The sequence below is a fragment of the Peromyscus maniculatus genome, chromosome 16, assembly GCF_049852395.1.
Source record: "Peromyscus maniculatus bairdii isolate BWxNUB_F1_BW_parent chromosome 16, HU_Pman_BW_mat_3.1, whole genome shotgun sequence".
Lineage (NCBI taxonomy): Eukaryota > Metazoa > Chordata > Mammalia > Rodentia > Cricetidae > Peromyscus > Peromyscus maniculatus.
Window position 1 is genome coordinate 3,462,623 of NC_134867.1, and position 21,942 is coordinate 3,484,564.

Below are 21,942 nucleotides of genomic sequence, written 5' to 3' on the forward strand. Positions count from 1 at the left end.
TGATAAATGCATAAACATATGTAATTTGTATGTTCAATCTGTGGCTCTCCATAGTATTATTTAAATAGAATTTCCAGGACCCATTTTGTTTTAAATTCAGAAACCAGACTGCCTAATAGTGTGCATATGTGTGTGCACATGTTGTGCTGCACAACAATGTACATGAAAGCCAAAGGTCACTCTCCAGTGTTGCTCTTAAGGAGCAATCCTCGTTTTTTAAGACCAAGTCTCTCTTACTGTCTGGAACTTGCCAAGCACGCTTGGCACAATGGCCAGCAAACTCCACACATCTCTGTCTCAAAAGATCAAATTCAGGTCCTTGGTATTCTTCAACAAGCACTTGAACAACTGAGCTATTGGATTAATATTTTTAGAAACTAAAGTACAGGATATAGAATGCAAGGAAATACAAAGCTCCATTACTGACCACTTACAGGATAAGATCTATTGCCACTTAGTATCCCCAATCCAAAATGTTTGGGACCAATAGGGGATTGATTTTATTTTTTTCAGATTTGAGAAAATTTCCATATGCATGGTTAAAATAGCTTGAGAATAGGACCAAAGTCCAGACATGAAAGTCACTTGTTTCATATATACCTTATATATGTAGGCTCAAAGTAGCTGTACAGTATTTTTAGAACATCTACATTATGACTTCAGTCTATCTCATGAGGTAAACTGTAGACTTTCCCATTCATGATTAACATGTTGGTTCTCAAAAGTTTCAAATTTTAGAACACTATTGTTTTGGGCTAGAATTCTTCAATCAGCATTGTCTACTAGCAGCAATTCTACTTGAAGGACTCTCACTCACAGATTTGAAAAAAAACAAACAACTTTTTCTGTCTTTATCATCCCCAATCTTGTTCAGTAATGAGAACAACATGCCACACTGCTTACCTTTATTCCTTATCCTTCTTGAAACCTACGTTTCCTTTTATATTCTTGACATATCATTCTTTTGATATATGTTCTAGCACCCTGGATACTTCCTGCCTCCTCTTTAGGCTCATCTACTAAGTGTCCATTCCTTAAGGCTACCTTCACTTCATCTTCCCTCATTATCTGTTTACAATCAAACCCTTACCAAGTACACACTGAAAATTTAAATCTATACATCTTTCCACTCTAAGTTGCCTGTTAAATACCCAAGTTATTCTTTCCACTTACAGGACCTAAAAGTCTTTTAAAATGCTTCATGTGTAAAACTGTCCATAGCTCTCTACCCATTCCATCCTTTCTAAAGGCTCTTTATATTTATGAATGGCATAGCTAACCTTCCTCCCCAAGTCAAAGGCATTTTTAACACTCCCTAATGCTGTGGGATAATGCAGTACACTCTTGTACACTGTAAAGATTTGTCACTCAAATTGTGTTAGTAAAACGCTGATTGGCCAGTAGCCAAAAAGGAAGTATAGACAGAGCAACCAGACTAGAATAATTCTGGGAAGAGGAAGGGCCAAGTCAGGAGTGGTCAGCCAGATGCAGAGGAAGCAAGATAAGAATGCGGAATCAAGAAAAGGTACCAAGCCATGTGGCTAAACATAGATAAGAATTATGGGCTAATTTAAGTGTAAGAGCTAGTTAGTAATAAGCCTGAGCTACCGGCCAAGCATTTATGAGTAATACTAAGTCTCCGAGTCCATTATTTGGGAAGTGGCTGCTGTCCATTTGGGAACAGGCAGGCAGGAGAGAAACTTCCACCTATACCCTACCCTATTTCACCCACTTCATCCCTGTCATCGAACCCATTTCCAAGGCCTCTTGATTTAACAACTAAATGGCCTTAAAAATTTTGTTTGTATCCTTTAAGCTCACCACTGTTTGCTGCCTAGACCACTCAAAAGGTTTTGTAAATAACTTCTCTAAATTCATCTACAGCAGGATCCAAAGCATTTTCCTACTGATAAAATTCAGATCTGAACAATATATGTTGTCACGATTGCCTCCCTTCCATTTCTTGTATATAAAAAAAAAAAGAAAGAAAAGAAACCAATAATTTCTAGTTGTTCTCAACATTAATTATCAAATGGGATCAATCATACAAATAGTACCTCAAAACATCCCAACGAGTTCAAGATTCAAAAATACTAAAGAATATCTAGACATACTGCTCTAATGGGAAGGATTTTAATGTCACTAATAAGGTTAGGGATGGGAACATAGGACAGTGGTAGAATGCTTACCAAACATGCACAAGGCCCTGGGTTCAATTGCTAGCTCTACAAAAAAATATTTTTATGATAACAAAATTTTTCCAATTTTGTATATGTTTTATAATATTCATAGGTATATAACATGTACATAATTTCAAATTATATGATAAAAAAGACATGTCAAAAGTGTTAGAAGGTATTCAAAATATTTAGATTAAGACTTCTACCTACATGTGGATATCTAGTTTTGGCAGCACTATTTGTTGAAAGGGCTAGATAAAGAAATGTAGGTTACATACACATGGATTGTGTTTTCAGCCATAAAAAATAAAGCTATGCCCTTTGAACAAACACAGATGCAATGAAGTCACCATTTTAAGTGAAGCAAGTCAGACTAACATAGACAAATATGCTATCTTTTCTCTCATGGTAGCTTCTAGCATTCTATACATACAAAATGTCTTATATTGGAAGTAGAAACTAAACCTCTTTTTAAATAAAAATTCCAGCATATTATTTAGCCCTTTTTGTGGAGGGAGGTTCTTTTGAGATAGTATGATTTTCTAAAAGTTATGATTCTTTACCTCAGTCTCTCCCAGGTGCTGGGATTATAAGTATGCACCACCATGCTTACTTTCTACTTTGATAAATTATTATTTTTGTTTTCAGTGCTTACATTCATTGTATATGGTACTGTAATATAAGAACACTGTCACACATGTATATATTGCACACTGAGCCTATTCCTCTCATAACTACTCCTATTAAACCTTTTGTCTTCCTAGAATCTAGCCATGTGAGCAAGGATAGCTATGAATATGGATGAACACAAAATCATAAACTGACTTAAAACAAGTATTTTGGGGGAGGGGGTTTTAACTTCATTGTGCATTTCTTGAGTGTTAAAACTGACAAAATTATGTGCAATATCACACAAAATAAATGTATAGATATTCTCACAACTCCAATCCACAGGCCATGGAATAAACATTCTTGGTGCATTTAATGTTTGGCCCAACTAAAATCCTCCTTTTCCAATGTGGTCCAGAGAAGCCAAAAGGCTGGACACTCCTAAGGTATACAGGTCTACACAATTTCATTTCTACTTTAATTCATATATGTGTAAGTATGTATGTATGTATATACATAAATATATGCATATATATATATAACATGGTTTTATTTATGTATATAAATTTCTAGGAGCCTCAAATGAGAGAAAATGTATTTGTCTGAGGCTGACGTATTCAGTTTAATATATTTATCTCTAGTTATATTCATTTCTATTTTATTTTAATGTCTTCATAAAATTATCTTGAAAATCTCACTTTTATGCTTGAAAGTAAGAGGGTACCTTCTGAAAAGATTACCATTTCCAATTATGAAGACTGCAGATGGAATTTATGTGGTGGTAATAAAAAAAGGAAAACCTAGCCGGGCGGTGGTGGCTCACGCTTTTAATCCCAGCACTAGGGAGGCAGAAGCAGGCAGATCTCTGTGAGTTCAAGGCCAGCCTGGACTACATAGTAAGTTCCAGGCAAGGCACAAAGCTACACAGAGAAAGCCTGTCTCAAAAACCAAAAAAAAAAAAAAAAAAAAAAAAGGAAAACCCAAAAGAGACAGAAACACACATAAAAAGAAGACAAACACATCCCTATGACAAAAATTGAGCAAAAGGGAGTTGTATTCACGTGAGCTCTGATTCTGACAAAGGCTAGGGAGTTTTCTCCTTGGTGTAACCTAGATGAAAACTGCTCAGTGCAGAGTGGCAGCTAGAGCTGTAGTTAGCTGAAGCAAGGAAGTGATCATGACTTCCCATCCCTGTCAATGAGGAATACAAACTGACAGCAGGGGTCACAGCTCTCTTAAGAATTTAGGAGGGGTTCAGAGGAATGTGAAAGGGAAAAAGCTTCAAATTCATGTCAATCTAAAATTAAAATGTGGGGCTCAAAAAATGGTTCAGTGGTTGAGAGTACACATTGCTCCTACAGAGGACCCATGTGGTGGGTCACAATCATATATAACTCAAGTTCCAAGAAATCCAACACTCTCTTCTGGTCTCTCTGGGCCATGAGGCACACATACATATACATTCAGGCAAAACATTCATACATAAATTAACCATGCCAGGGAAATAGTAAGTAAATTTTAAACACACACAAATAAAAATAAAATTATGAAAACAGTTTTTCTAGTTACTTCTGAGTAATAAAACACTCTGACCAAAAGCAACTAGTGGTTTATTTAATCTTAAACCTCCAAGTTACAGTCTACCATTGAAGGTCAAGATAGGAACTCAAAACAAAAATGTTGCTTCTTGAGTTGCTCATAGGCACAAAATAAATAATGTAAAAAAATTACAAAAATAGATTTTAAAAAAAGGTCAACAAAAAAGCTGCTTAGGTAGAAGACAAAAAACACAACAACAATGAAAGTGTTAACATGCAAATGGAATCAAGCAGAGATCTAGAAACAGAACAAGGCTGCCAGAGTTGGGGTTCACCTAGGATGCAAGACAGCAAGTACTTAAGATGTATGTTTAAAGCCTGGACAAACATGCAGACTATATAGTGAGAAGTTCCAGAATAGAGCTAATAGGATTTTAAGAGATGGAGAACAAGAGGAATGAATACTCATACTGAATACCTGTAAAGTATGACAAAATGAACTGCAGTGAGTGTTTCGTCAACTGCAAATGATGCAAAAGGCAACTGGAACATTAAAGCCAAATGCTGAAAATAGAATGTAAACCCCAACTATAGCATGTGTTAAAATGAATACAATTTATCTTTTATAACCCAAAGAAATTCACAACAAGAATTCTTTTAAAAGTACTGAATTGGTAGGCACAGGGATACACACTTATAACTTCAAAGTTTGGAAGCAAGAGACAGGAAGATCCAGAGTTAGAGGCTAGCTCAGGCTAAACAGACAACAAAAAGGGGTACGAGGGGAGTAAGAAATGGAGGATGAAAGAGCATACACAAAATAAGGAATGTAAAAAACAAAAGTCAGTCCATTCATAAAATATGTCAATATGTGTAATTACTTAGACTTAAAACAAAAAACAAAGCTCAATTAGCTTCCACACCAAAAGCAAACCAATCAATCACCAAAATCAATCAGCAGCTGATGACAGAAGAAAAGCAAAGGTCTGGAAAGAATGGTAAACCCAAAGCCTAGAGCCTGCAAGATGGTTATCTGAGCAGTTCACAAGAGGTACATTTCAAATAAAATAAAGTTAAAGTACTTCTTCAAAGAGAGTTTGCAAGGAGGGGAAATAAATGAGGTGCTCACAAAGAAACAGTTGGGCAAATGTAAAAACAAAAAGAATAAATAACAATAAAGATACAGAAAATATTTATTTTCAGTCTTAATTGTCCAAGCTGGTAAGCAAGCAGAAAGTCCCACAATAAGTAAATGGATAAACAAACAGTGTAGTGCTGTTAGGTATTAAAAAGAGACACACTATTGTACCCCCAAAGTACATAGGAAAATCTTAAATGAACACTGCTAAGTAAAATAAGCAGTGTGCAAAGGATATGTATTTTATGATTCCACCTACAGGACGTTCTGGAAAAAGCAAAGAAAATGCTTTTCAAGAAAAGTATAGACACAGTAAAACTATCAAAGATTGCCAGGGGTTCAATGGGGAAGGAGTTGGCTCAGAGGGTTGCTGCCAAGTCCAAGGGCCTGAGTTCAATCTGGGAACTCACATGGTGGGAGAATGACCTCAAAAGTTGTCCTCTGACCTCTCCCTCAATGCATGACTGCAGGCACGCACACACACACACATACACACATACACACACACACACACACACACACACACACACACACACACACACACACACAAAATAAGGTAAAAAAAAATATAAAAACAATAGGAGACAAAAGACAGAGGCCAAAGTCTTCCAGGAAAATGAAACTATTTTGTATACTACTGATGAACACATACTACTACTACACATTAGTCACCACCCAGAGACTCTGCAATACCAAACTGAGTAATAACAAATTATGGACTTTAGTTGATATTATTATACCAAAGCATGACCCAAAATGGCAGTGCTGCTAAAATGTTATAAGCAGGCCACTCTCATAGGTAAACAGAAAGATTGTTATGGGGTAAATAGATACCTAAACTCATAACTCCTTAGAAATCTCCTGAAGCAGGTTTGTCAGAAAGAGTCAGTATTTGCCTTATCCACCCACAATGGTCAACTATATTCTGCAAAGGGCACCTAGTTCTTGATGAACTCAAGCAGCCCCCCAGGCTGTCCTGCCCCACACCTCTTTCTGTACTACCTGTACCCATAAAACTGACAAGGGTTTTCCTGGTCACCTGGCAGTTTACATTCCAAAATAAACTGTCTTCTACCCACGGAGCAGTACAGTTAGGTGATTGCATTGTGCCTTTGCTTATACTAACAATCAATATACTGACTCATCAATTCTAACAAATGTGCCAAACTAATGCAAGATGTTAATATAAGGAAAATTGCGAGGGAAAACATATTCAGAAACTATATATTTCTGTTTTTTCAGGAAACCTAAAACTAGTATAAAATAAAGCCTAAAGTTATGGAATAAAGATGATTTTTCTCTGAATATTGGTAAATTTTGTAAAGCAGCAAGATTATTCTCTATGGTTAAACACAATCCAGGCAGCAAAATATATTTATGCTAGAGATGCTTGAATCTTTGTAGAAACAGTAGTAAGTAACAAAAAGAGAGAAACTATCATCAATATTGTGTTATTTTTAATCAACTTTAGATATGATATCAATAAATGCTCGTAATTGGATGAACTAATTGGACTTTATTTTCAAATAAAAATATCCATGCCACTTATATTTTAGTGTATTTCAAACAAGTATCAATTATTGTAATCATTATGGATCGCATATGAATAGTACTTGTAAACATTTCATCTTTTTGGTTTTTTTTTGTAATTGAATCTATACCAGGAGACTTGCTCCTTGCCCAATTTATTTAATCATTTATTAAGTTGCATTTGAGACATTTATATTTATTTAAATTTGTCACCCAGTCTAGGATCAAACTTGCAATCCTCCTGCTTAGCTTAAGGAGAGGGTAGTGATTGTAGCACATCATTACCAACCTACACATCAACAGCTAAAATATGTAAATAAAAACATCATTTCCATTCTAAAATAAATACAATTGAAAACCAGGTATAAGAAGACCTCAGGCTTATTTCAACTCTTTTGAAACTAAAGAATGGAAAACTCTCAGGCCTAATTATTTAAAACAAATGCATGCTTTATCAATGAAAGTTAAACCATACATCAAAAAGTAAAAGTAAAAAGCAACACTACCAAAATCTGATTTTCTAAAAACAAACAAACACTAAAAAAAGTGAGGAGAAAACCACAAATTAGTAGCAAAATGACTAAATGTTACTGCGGGAGACAGACACAGCTATCAATCATTTTGTAGAAAAAGGCTTATATACTGGGATCAAGTAGCTATTATGTGGGAAAATATAGTTGTCAAGCCTAATTTAACAATGAAATAGAATGTCTGAATAAGCCAGTAAGCACTAGAGAATTTGAACTGACAGGTAATTCTGACCTTTGATACAACTAACTGTACAGGCACACCAGCCTTAAATGTTTTTGCAACAAATACCTTTCTTTCTTTCTTACTGAACCCTTTCTGAAAATGGAAGAAAGCTTCACAAGTTTTTTAATAAAGTTGCAATGTTACGTTTTAAAAGCAGATAAATTATAAATTCTCTACTCAGGCTAGTACACTAAGCAACATATAAAGATTTGAAAACAAGTTTTTTACAGCATAAATAATGGCTCAAGAAGAAACAGAAGAGGAATTCTGGACCTCACAAATTAAAGGAAATTCATCCATGTCCATTTTAATTATACAAGACATGTATTTTATATTTTGAGAATGTTCTACACATCAAAAGAATAAAGAGCATATATTACAATTATAGTAAGCACAGTATACAAGGCAAAATTATTCATGGCTTTCTTTGAGGTGATAAGCAATTTTCAATTTGCATTGGTATAGACAATATGATTGTCCTGATTTTGTTTAGTGGGTTTTTTTTTTTGGGGGGGGGGGGTGTTGTGTGTGAACTTGACACAGCTATAGTTATCTGAGAAAAGGGAACCACAACTGAGAAAATGCCTTCTTATACTGGCCTGTAGGCAAGCCTCTTAATTTGCCACTGCTGTGGAAAGGTCCAGTCTCTGGCAAGTGGTGCCATCTCTGGGCAGGTGGTTCTGGGTTGTGTAAGAAACCAGACTAAGGATGAAAGTAAGCAGCACTCCTCCAGGGCTTCTGCCTTAAATCCTGCCTCCAGGTTTCTGCCCTGATTTTCCTCAGTGATAAACTGAGACTGGAAAGTTATAAGCTGAAATACATTGTTTCCTCCTCAAGTTGCTTTTGGACATGCGGTTTTATCACAGTAATAGAAGCCCTAAGTCAGTGATAATAAAAATAATAAAAGAAAATGTTAAAAACCCAAGCAACTCTGACAAAAGACTTTGGATCCATGGCTCAAGTAGAATTAAATACTGAATAATTACAATAAGTAGATAATACTTAAAAGTTTATAAATTAATCCAATTTGGATTGTGGCATAGAAAATTAATAAATATTCATACACTATGAAATAAAGTCACAACTAACAAAAAAATGAACATGAAAACAGGACAGCATTTGTTTATCTCTAGGGGGAAAGAGCAATGCAAATTGTTGCTGCTTGCAAAGAATTAGATAAATTATATTTTCATAATAATTAATGACCACTATTTACAGGTACTTAATCTAACATAACAATTTAACAACCTTAAAGCCAAAGTCATTTACAAGTTTAATTAAAACAATTTGGAATGTGAACACGATTTATTCTCACATACTAGAAATAATTAGATGGGCAGGGTGGTGGTTTGAATGAGAATGACTCCCATAGACTCATATAGTTGAATATTCCGTAGTTGGTGAAACTGTTTGGGAGAGATTAGGAGGTGTGGCCTTTTGGAGGTGGTATGTCACTGGGAACGAGCTTTGGGGTTTCAAAACACTTGGCCATTCCCAGTTAGCATGTGTTCGTTCTCGTGTTCTCTCTCTCTCTCCCTCTCTCTCTCTCTCTCTCTCTCTCTCTCTCTCTCTCTCTCTCTCTCTCTGTGTCTTTCTTTCCCCCTCACCCTCCCTCTTTCTCTCCCTCCCTCCCTCTCTCTCTGCTTATTCATGATGGGTCAAGATGTGATCTCTCAGCTATTTCTATCACGATATTCTTGCTCAACATCATAGACTATAACCCTCTGAAACTATAAAGCCAAATTAAACACTTTATCAGTTGCCTTGGTCATGGTGTCCTATCACAGTAATGGAAAAATAACAAAATAGGCAATTAGTAAAGTTAAAACTAGAAAGAACTGTTTAGTTTTTATTTCATATATATATATAGCATATTGACAGTTTTCTAATTTGTAGAAAGAAAATAGGCTAACTTGATCTCAAAAGAAAAATTTACAATAATAAATGTGAATACAGATAACTGACCAAAACTGTCTATTTGAAATATTTATCCAAATGCTTACATCATTTTCTAAGTTTACTTTTGGCAGGTGTGTGTGGTTGTGGTGTTGGTGTATGGAGTTATGTCTATGCCATGTATGGAGGCCATGGAAGGATGTCAATGTCTCACTGTTGTTTAACAATTGCATCATAACTGAAACATTCTATATCACAGAGGTCTTTAAGACAAAAGATAAACAACTATATATAAATAGCTTCAGTAAGTTCATGAAACTGACCAGATTCACTAGGCCCATCCCTCCCAAAATAAGTAATAAAATCCAGCTAAGAGTCACACTCAGACCAGTCAGGCTGTACAGATAATTCTGAGAAAATACTAGCTGGCTGGGAGAAGCAGAGACCAGCCAAGAAGTCTGGAAGAAGTTTAGAACAACTGAGTCACTTGGAAAGGACACTCTCAAATCTCTTGAACTGTATACAGACTGCGCAGTATGCTTCAGGTTCCCAGCTTCTGCGAGCTGTCACCAGTGCTGGGGTGGGATCTGGTGATAACACAGCTGCCTTTGGGTCATTTCTGCTCCTCTAAGTAACCCCTCACCCACATTCCTGTAGGTGATCCCAATAAAACTCATTGGTTTACCAAACTGGACTTAGATGGTATCTGTACTTTGGTTTGTTGTGGGTTCCTTATTTGTGGTGAGAAGACGTGTGTGTTGAGTCTCCCCACATAACACCTGCGCTGACACTTTCCACCTTACTCCTCTGAAATAAGGTCTCTCACTAAACCTGGAGCTAAATTGATACCAGCAAGCTCCGGCAATCCTTCTGTCTGTACCCACGTTCCAGCACTGTGGGATATACCTGTGGTCATGCCTATCTTTTTGTGTGGGTGATAGGGAGCTGCACTCAGATCCTAATGCTAAGAATACATCCTGAGTGTTCTTACCCTTTGAGCAACTTTCCCAGTGAAAGTATTTCTTACAAAATATAAATATAACAGATTTAATGTTATTTTGTAAACATAGTAAATCAATGTCAAATTTTTCTTATTTTCAAATAAAATAATTATCAATAGTGCTAAATATCAAAAAATAACTATATTCCTAATAGCTTTAAAGAATATAAAGGAATATTTAGAACATGAAGCTTAAACCACTACATTAAACCACGCTAATTACTCTCATAAAAATTTCAATGACACCAGAAACATGTGTGATACAAATAAATACAGAAAAGAAATCAGTCTCCACTCAGAAGATAACCTAACCAAATAATTCTCCTTTCCAGGAATCAGTAAAATTCTGAAAAGAGACAGGTTCAGAAATGAATGTGCTATGGGTCAAAAAAAACACCATCTGCATAGATACAAGAGATAGTGCTAACAGCAAATGTCAGATTACAAATGCTACAGAACATGCCATCTGCATGAAAACAAGCTGTGAACACAAATAAATTCAAAACTCACTGTTTCCCTAGAAATTGGTTACACAGCAACTCCATCAATATTTATACTGGCACTAATTGTGCTGCAAATAGCATTTAATATTGGAATAATACTAATATGTATACTACCAATAGATCTAGAACATGGTAGCCTTTCTTGATATTTCAACCATCCCTTTAGAACTCATCTGAAGGCACAGATAAGAATTTATTCTATAATTTATAAGGAATAAAGTCAAAACTTGGATATGTTCAAACATTATGGTGCTAACAATTTGGGGAACATTGTGCTGGATGCTTTATATAAACCCAAAAAATTCTCACAATATTATTAAGTAAATAGTTGAAATGCAGTTTTATAAGGGGTTGATAATTTGCCTAACATCAAGATAGAGACTGGATTTACCTGGCTTCACATTTTCAAAAAACTTTCAACTTTTCAATTCATGATCTTTTCTTAAAAATATAACAAAAGCTGAAGAGACAACTCAGTGGTTAACAGCACAAGACTGCAATCACAAAAACTGTACTTCAGAACACAAGCCCCATAAAACAAGCCTGGTATATGCCATCAACCCCACCACCAAAGGTATCAAAGACAGAAAGGTTGAGGTTTCCTGGATTCTGGCCTAGCAGAGAAAACAGAAGTCCTAGGTCCAGGGAGAGATACTGCCTCAAAGAAATAGGCAGAGAGCAATGGAGGATACTTTATACTCTCTTCTGGCAGATGCAAGCACACAGGTGTGCATATACTCACACAGATACATACACATAAACAAACAAACAAACACATAAATGAATGATCTATGCTGTGGGGAAAAGTTCCAGAATTTCTAACATTGTCTTGTTTTGTGACTTGAGCCTGAATTTTGAATTGGGGCTCTTTTTTCACTTGGTTTTTGATGTTCTTTCCATTTTCATATATACACAACATGAAAGACTGCAAGGAAAATGGTTATGTCAAGAGAGAGAGCATGATTCAAGCTCATATAACAGTCATTTAAAACATGGTAGCTTTTTCTGTTACTAATGTAACTATACTCTAGGGAGTGGGGCTCATTTTTAATAACTTTAAAAATAATTAATTCCAACAGGTTAAAGAATATTAAAGTTTTTCTACGCATACTGACAACAGCTTGAATAGAAAAATTACTCAGTCAAGGGTCAATTAGTCACTAGATCAATAACACTATGTTCAAAACTAGAAAAGCACACATTAAGGAACAGAAATGTCTTCAGTACAGAAGTAGCTTTTTACATGCTTAAGTTACATGTGAAAATATGTCTACATAGTTCCAATAAATTTCTACAACAGTAGACAACATGATTGTTTAAAGGCTGGGCATGGTGTGACATGCAATCCCAGTGCTCAGAGGAGGAAGCAAGATGATCATGAAGAGTTCGGATTCAGCCAATGCTACATACTATAATTCTGTCTCAGAAATCCAAGGGCTAAGGACAAAGCCTGCAGTAAGAGCTTACAAGACTAACCATGTGAAAGGTCTTAGGTTTGATTATCAGGACCATTACATAGATAGATAGATAGATAGATAGATAGATAGATAGATAGATAGATAGATAGATAGATAGATAGATAGATAGATAGATAGATGATAGATAGATGATAGATGATAGACAGACAAAAATAAAAATAAAAGAAATGGAATTAACTTTGTTATCAAATGACTACCCTTTTAACTGCCTTCTTTACAGGCTTATGTGAGAGATAAAAGTAAATAGTGGAAAGTTCTGAATCCAATATGCAGAACCAAAAATAAACACTGCAACAGTTCAGGAAATAATTTAAAAAGCTTTGTCTTGAGGTTGATGAGATGGCTCACACTTAAGAGAACTTGTCGCTGCTGCCAGGGCTAGAGGATAGGTTCACCACAATCCATGTGGTTGTTTACAACCATCTGTAGTCTTCATTCCAGGGGATAGGATACCCGCATAAGTTTTAAAAAACTCTAAATATGTTCACTGGTAAAAACAATGGCATGACTGCCACAGAGGTAACTACTGAGTTTCCATTAAAATTTGAGACTCACTCCACTGGAGGAATTCCTGCCTTATACTGTAAGCCTGGTCAAATTCCCATGTTTGGAAAGGTCATAGGCCCTAGGGATAACCTGCTGCTGACACCTTAAGGTGTCAAACTTCATTCTAAGTATTTAAGAATAGATGTACAAATTAGCACTATATTAGCATACTTCAGAGAATGTTCTGTTTGCAGTAGGGAAAAAAAAAAAATCAATGCAAAAACTCTTAACTGCTCCACGTAGTGAGAATAAGTAACTACTGAATGCTCAGCCCTAACTGGGGACATCTACAAAACCACCTCCATAGGTTAAAGAACATCATGTAAAAGGGGATACAAAGAATGTAGGAGTCAGAGGGTGAAAAGGAATACAGTGAAGAACTGTGTTCTAGATATGACCTGGTTGTTGCAGATACAAACATATAGCAGTAGTGGTTCCCTGCACAAAAACTGCACAAGACTGGGCCCATCAACATTCCATCATGAACAAGAATAGGCTCATTAAGCTCTACCCCACCTGGGGTAGCTAAAAGGTTAATGGTTGCTGAATGAGTAGTCCTAATCTGCAGCAGTACAGTCTCTGGTAAATTGGCCTTGCAACCTTTCATTCATGTTCATGAAAGCAACCCTAATTAAATGCAATGGAGCACACACACACAAACACATAAAAGAAGAAGACCTGTTGGAAAGATGAAGGAGTCTGACCAGAGGAGGAGGACAGGAGACAGTAACAGAGGGAGAGGATGTGCTCAAAGTACATCTGTATTTGTATGAAATTATGAAAGATTAAGTAAATCTAAAAAGTAATTCAAATAAAACTAGCATTGAGATACTAAAATAATAAAAGAGCCCTACCCAGCAAAGGAAATCATTAATTGAGAGTAATGAGACAGTCCACATAACGAAAAAAAAAATCTTTACTAGATACGCATCTGATAGAGGATCAATTCCAGGATATACATAGAAATCAAAAAGTACACACAAGAACAACAAATAATACAATCTTTAGTACAAGATATTCATCTAACAGAGGATCAATTGCAGGATATATAGAGAAATCAAAAAGTCACACACCAGAACAAAAAAATAATTCAATCAGTAAAGAAAAGAAAAGTTCATAGGTATGAGGTTTCCTCTATACACCACTGCAAGAACAGAAATCAATATGAAAATTCCTCAGAAAGTTCAACATGGAAATCCCACATAATTATACCTAACTCTGGGTATATACAGTTACAGCTAAAATACCCCCAGACATGTTTATCACTACAGTACTTACAAAAGCTAAGTTATGGAATCAGCCAGGTGTCTAATGGAGGAACAGACAAAGTGTGGTATGCACATACACACAGGAGAGTTTCTTTCGGTGATAAAGTGCTTGGAACTATAGAATAGGTAAACTAAAATAAGTCATTGTCACAAGATGGGCATCACATGCTTTATCTCATCTATAGGATTTAGGGAAGAGTAAAGAACATGAAAGTAAAGTAAAAGTTGGACTACTACATATGTGGAACGGAAAAGGGTAAGAAAAGGCAATAAAAAATTATGATCAAAGTACATTATATGCATATGTAAAAATGCTTCAATAAAGGCTCATTATAATATTAAATTAAGATATACTAAAAAATAAATAACACATAAGATACAGCACATTCTGAAGTGAAACCATATAAAAAAATTGACTGCACAAGGCTCACCAGGTAAAGCTGCGTGCTGCCAAACTTGATGACCTAGTTTCATGTACAGGATCATGTTGGAAAGAAAGAACTGATTCCCTCCCACATTATCTTCTGGCCTCAACACCTGCCTTCATGCACATACGTGCATGCGCGCGCGCGCGCACACACACACACACACACACAGCATAATAAAAAAGAAAATATACACCAAGAAAATATACTCCAACTCAATTACAAAGAAATGCATCCAAAGTATAAACCTGTATAACTTCTACTACAGAACAGAAGCCATCCTCAATGAGTATTCATTTTATTTACAGACAGGGAAATCAAATAGAGAGGGCAAACCACTTTCAACCCTACAAAGCAATGGCAAATATATATATATATATGTATGTATATGAGATCAGATTTTTTTTAAAAAAAAAAAGTCACAGAATCAGACTGTGGTGGTATTCTAATTGTACTGAAATGTGATTTTGATTGTATGTTAATAAATGAAGTTGCCCAGGGGTCAGAGCTATTAGAGCCATAGACAGAGTGTGGCGGTGGTGGCACCCGCCTTTAATCCCATAGATCTCTGTGTGTTCAGGGATACAGCCAGCATTGGAGACATATGACTTTAAGACCTAGGGGGCTGTACATTCAGACAGTGACGAGGCAGTCACATGTTTGGGTTTACAACCAATGAGAAGGCAGAATGACTGGAAAATCAACTTACACACAGGAAGTAGCTCTCTTTCGGGAAGCTGGGACACCGCAGGCGGAAGGGTGAGATTTTAGCTCTGAGCTCTGACCTCTCGGCTTTCTCTTTTACATTGTTTCTGTGTTTCTTATTTAATAAGACGGTTGGTTACATCTACATCAGACAATACAGCTTCATGGTAGCTTTTAATATATATACAAGGTATGCCAGGCTTTGCTGTTTGGCTCCTGGCTGTCTGCATATTCTTTTTTCTCTGACATCCCTGTATATTCTGCAGTCTCTAAACACACTCTTCTTTCTACAGCCTGAAATATGTCACCTAATGTTCTGTTATACATGAAACAGTTAAAATTCATCATATTTTAAGACTAAGTTCAAGCATAACCTCCTTTCTGAACAGTTTTCCTACTCCACCGACCCATTTCAATCTGTTTTTGTTCCCACATTTGTAGACAGTATAAAACCAATGTTATTTGTCAGCATGTTGTCTCTTATTTAGCAATTATCCAAAGCAAAATTTCTATCTCGTTCTTTAAAAAAAGAAAACAATGTTTAATTTACATTTATGTGTGTATATGTGTATATGCAAGTGCATGCTCACGTATGCAAACAGGCATGAATGACTCCCTTCCTTCTAACATGTATATTGAACTCAACATGTATTGAACTCAGGTTGTCTGGATTGGCAGCAAGCACTTGGTCATCTTGATAGCCTGAATTCATTCTTTTATGTCCTTTAACTAACAATGTATCTAAAAACATGGTAATAAGCAGAATAAGCAGGTGGTGAATGGTTGTATGTACAAGTTCAATTTGACCTTGCATATGAAGCAAATTATGAAACATTCTAGGAAACTGGAAAGTATCCTCCCTTCAACAATGCCTTCAATTACATACTTAAAATGTATGCTGGAAAACTAAGAAATGTAAACCTCACTCTAGATATTCAGAAGTAAAAAATAAGATAGTTTTTATGTATGGCTCATTCAGAAAAAAAAAAAACAACTATGAGTTCAATGTTTCTAATTAACTCTTATTAATAGTATTAATAGCAATAGTAGTAGTAATAGTAGCATTGGTAGTATTTATAGTGGCAATAGTACTAATAGTATTAATTAGCAGCAACAGTAGCAATAGTATTAATAGTAATACTAGGCCAAATAATGATATCTACCACCTGAGTATTTTCCACATATGGGGTGACATTTAATGCTTATACAAACCCTTTATCATTCTATTAGTATCCCCTTGAGATATGGAGCAAGAAAACTGGGCTTCTTAGAGAGTCTGTTACCTCAAGTCTCACAAACAATGAGTGGACAGGTATAAAAATCTGATTTCAAAGTCTATGCCCTTTTTAAAATGTATGTTATATATCACCTAATCTTTTAGCAAACATGTTACTCACTGAATCTGTCCAGTACTAAAAATGCTTTGACACTGTAATTTATATATGAAATGATGCCATACTGAGGAAAAAACTAAAACCCCCATAATACACTTTCCATGTGGCTGTTCAGACTAATTCATCACTGAATAATATAACCAAATTACTGCAGAGAATGGAACTACAATAATGTTTTCTGTCTTCTGACAGAAAAAATAAAATTTAAAGGTAATCTCTTTATACTGAACAAATGGCTTAAACTATAAAGTGATGTGGCTGGGGAAATGGCCCAGCAGGTAAAGTATCTGCTGTCAGACATCAAGACCTGAATTTGTAAAAGCTAAGCACAGCAGCAGTGTCCCTAACTTCAGGGCTCGTAGGGAGCAAGGGCACCAGTGTGTCATGGGGCCCTGCTGGCCAACCAGTCTAACCTGAATGGATGAGCTCCAAGTTCAGTGAGTGTCTCAAATATAAGAGAGTGCAAGAAGACATCAATCTCTACCCTCCACACATGCACATGGATCTTGATGGAGAAACTGTAATTACCTTTTTACTAAACCAACATAATTCCTAACTACATTATAAATATGTACCCTTATGTCCACAGACTAGCTAAGTGTTGTTTTTATTCTTCATCAAAGAAACTTCTCTCTGCAATAGTGGGACATCATTACAGAAAACCACAACTGATTAAAATGCAAAGTACAAGTGATCATGTGTTCACAGTCCCAAGTGATAGATCTACAATACAATTCCTGCACCTAAGACTCAGGGATCATTGGGGAAGAGGGGGCAAGAAGACTGTAAAAACTAGAAAAACAGGAAGTTGCTGTGAGACTATGTCTTCTAGAAATGAGATAGCACACCCATGAAGTATCTTCAACATAGCTGCCTAAAAGAGCCCTGAACAAGAATGACATGCTAACCTGAAAAAGGGGAAATCTCGTGGAGCCTCAACAAAGAACTACAGGCAACTAAAAATGCTGAAAGTCCCCAATTGGTTAGCTAATGAAATAATGTACATACAAGTAACATATAGACTACGCAGTTGTGTGTGTGTGTGTGTAAAATAATTAAAGAAAAGGAGGCCATGAATTTATGAGAGAGCAAGGGGAGGCGGAGTACATGGGAAAGACTATAGAGAGAAAAAGGAAGAGGGAAATAATGTAATTATTTTGGGAAAAAATCTAGTCAGCCAATTAATTGATTCTCAATAGTTATTGTTTCAAGCAGAAATTGGTCAAAATTTTCCTTAATCAATGTCAATTAACATATAAATAATATTTCTAATACTCTGAGGATATTTTGTCGCACAATGCTTAGAAATATAGAATGCTGTAAAAACAGTATAAACAGTTATTCCTAAAGCACCCACATAATTTCTCATTTAAATCTACATATTTCTCAGAGTAAAAATATTAATTACTGCAGTGAAACAATACTTTTAAGTATGAGTATCCCACTTTCACTACTCATTGCTCTCTGTCTTCCTGGAAGAACCAACTGGAATAGTATATGTGCCTCCTACATAAAAGCACTTAGCTAGAAATCTCTAGAAAAGTACCAGTGACAAATCAGAATGTTAAAGGGAGTACTCTTATGCTGGCTATGTTTAAAAGGTTATTCTTGGCTGAGTATGTACCTCAGTGCTAACGTATACATTTACTATGTATGTTCAAAGCTCTAGGTTCACGACCAATAGTATAAGAAGAAATAAATTTTTAAAGAGCTCTTCATTAAGATAGTTCATGTTTATATACAACTTCAAAACTTCAACTAAGCCGGGCGGTGGTGGCGCACGCCTTTAATCCCAGCACTCGGGAGGCAGAGCCAGGCGGATCTCTGTGAGTTCGAGGCCAGCCTGGGCTACCAAGCGAGCTCCAGGAAAAGGCGCAAAGCTACACAGAGAAACCCTGTCTCGAAAAACCAAAAAAAAAAAAAAAAACTTCAACTATACCTCATCCTGTAGTTCATCACCGCTTTTAACAGAAGCAAGCATGTCATATAAGGTACAGCAAAGATCTTCAATTCTCGGTGCTTCAGTCATTTCCTTTAAAGTTGCATTCAAGTACTTCTCAACTTCACACCACAAAAAGGAACCATTTGTTTTTTCCACTGGCTTGAGTTCTGGGGTGTAGTGCTCCTGAAAATGTTCATTCAGGAACTTCTTATAATCTAAGCTGATAGTTTTCTGGGCTTCACCATTTATTGGCAATTCATCAAAGTGGTCCAGATCATGCATGTCAAAGGAAAATGCTAAGTTTTTACCAAAAAACACTACATCACTACATTCATCTTCTGCCATCTGGACAAGAGCAGTCAGATCATCCTGACTAAAATGAGAAATAATTCGATTAGTGGCATTACAAGCTGCAGTAGCAGATGACGATGGAAAGGGACCAAACATCTGTCTGATGGCTTTTGTCTCCGTGTGACCAACAGAGTCCGTCAAGTGAAATGTCATAAAGAGAAATGCAGCTCCACTTTCAATTGCTTCTCTTCCATTATCTGTTCCAACTATTCAAAGACAAAAACAAGAAAAAAGTATTAGCTCAATTGAATCATCCATCATCCAACTTGATGTTAAAAAAAAAAAATCCTTCCACTTTTTGAGTTAAATCAATTTAGGACCAAAAAAGTCCATTCCCAAGTTCCCAAAGAACTATGTTTGATCAACAAAGAGCATTTAGTTCAAATAACCATTAGTCTATATTAAATACAGAAACTACATAATAAAAACCCTTGTCTCTTTCTACAAATGAGCTATGAATTAAAATTTATTTAAAAATTAAACACTAATTTGACGATAAACTATAGTAAGATTTTAAACTCAGAATTACAGACATGAAATTCAAAAGAAACCTCACATACTCATAGCTTTCTTCCCAATTTGTACAACAGACTTACATGACAAGAAATAATTGCGTATGAATCTAAACAATTCTCATCCAAAAACATTTCATACCACCAGGATGTGTGTGTGTGTGTGCGTGTGTGCGTGTGTGTGTGTGTGTGTGTGTGTGTTTAAAACAAATCTAATTTATCATACTTTAAAATATAAAAGGATGCTATGTTAAAGAAAAGGAAAACCTCACAGAGGCAAATGATCAGATCCTATTCTTAAAGCATTGACTTCCCATTAACAATTATCTTAAATAAAAAATGATTGAACTTTAAAATTTCAGAAAATATTCTTATAGCAGGAAATTAAAAAATAAGATTTTAAGTCTTCAATAAGCCCTAAACTTGACAATACAAGGAACATCTGAATCTTCCTAAAAGCCTAGTTCAAATCATCCTTCAAAATACTGAACATTTTGGATAACTAGATCTAAATTCTTACAGAGGCATGAACTGACCCCATCTTTTACTGTTTGTTTGTCTCCAGCTTTACCTCTAGTACACATTTTCTACTATAATCAAAAACAGACGTCTTAATATTCAGGAGTAGGTCCCTGCCAGATACCATGGAATCCATTAAGCTAAGAAAGCTGAGGCATGAGGATCACCTGAGTCCAGGACTGACTAGCCTACACAACATGGCATGATCTTATGCCCCCAAAATAAAATTCCCAAAGTTGTTATTTAAATAGAAAATAAAGCAAAAATATATATAATAAAAATAAAAAACCAGCTAGGTCCTATTTTGTCTATTTGCACATCCTTATTTATCATTCCCTGGAGTCCTGATTGTTCAAATCCTATTCATTTTTCAGTTACAGCTCTTAGCTCCATCTTCCAAGAAGAGCAACACTGTGCTTAATTTTGTATTTTCTGACTCTACTTGTCCCAGGTGGATAGCTCAACAAGGAATAGTTGACTTAAATCCTGCCCACACAGACACCAAACTAGTTATTCCTAGACTAGATCACAAGGCATCAGTAAATGTTTAAATGTAACTTACAAGTTTAGAATGCAAATAGCATTATGTATGAGTGAGCAATTTCACCATGTCAATCCCAATGCTTTTCAAGTATGATGACTCTATTATAATTTACAGAACACTGTTGTATACATGTTTTACTGGTATTTAAGAAAACATGACTAATTTTTTTTAAGTTATACTGTGCTTGTAAACTAACAAGTTCTCTGCATATATTTTTCTTCTCTTATGGTCACTGCTTAGAGATTTGGGTTTTGGATATTTCTACAGGTAATTTAACAAAGTTGGCACTGTTAATATTAAACTCTAAACATAAAAAGGAATTCATGACACTGGAGAGATGGCTCAGCAATTAAGAGCAATGACTGCTCTTGCAGAAGATCCACTTTTTATTCCCAGCACCCACATGAAGCTCACAACATCCCTAACTTCACTTCCATGGCACTTACCACCCACTTCTGGTCTACATGCACATGTTGCACAAACATATAGATACATAAGACACCCACACACATAAAACAAAGTTTTAAATTATTTTAATGGAAGTCATGCATATATCCAACATTACAGCACATAACATTTCTTTATAAAAACAATTTATTCAAACTTTTTCATTAAGTTATCTTACTTTGTTCTTTAAAAAAATCTGCTTCTTCCCACTGAACTAGGTTCCCTGTTAAGTTCCTAAAAAGTCGATGTTTCTCTAATTCTTGTTTACTAAATAAAACTTAATATAAATAAATCACTTTAGAAAATATGGAAGAAACATGTTTCATTACTAAAAGTGGAATCAACTTAATTTACCCATAATAGGTAAGTTACTGGTAAAGTTATGGAACAACCGTGGTATAATATGGAGAAATCGTGAATATTATTGTCTTAGTGTTATATTGCTGTGAAGAGTCACTATGACCATGGCAACTTCTATAAAAGAAAGCATTTAACTGGGGACTAGCTTACAGTTTTGGAGGCTTAGTCCATTATCATGGTGGGAAGCATGGCAGCATGCAGATAGGTACTGGAACAATAGTTAAGAGCTACATCTTGATCAATCCTGATCAGTAGCAAAGAGAGAAAAAGAGACAGAGAGACTGACTGACTCTGGGCTTGGCAT

At 35.7% G+C, this 21,942-nt stretch overlaps 1 protein-coding gene across 1 annotated transcript in view; it reads right to left on the reverse strand.

The window, feature by feature from the left end:
- The window catches only part of Ascc3 (activating signal cointegrator 1 complex subunit 3), a 323,710-nt gene that overhangs the window by 279,112 nt on the left and 22,656 nt on the right, over positions 1-21,942 (reverse strand). Inside the window, exon 4 of the mRNA XM_006983742.4 lies at positions 18,903-19,462. Coding sequence (XP_006983804.1) covers positions 18,903-19,462 — 560 coding nt within the window. The remainder of the gene's footprint in view (positions 1-18,902; positions 19,463-21,942) is intronic.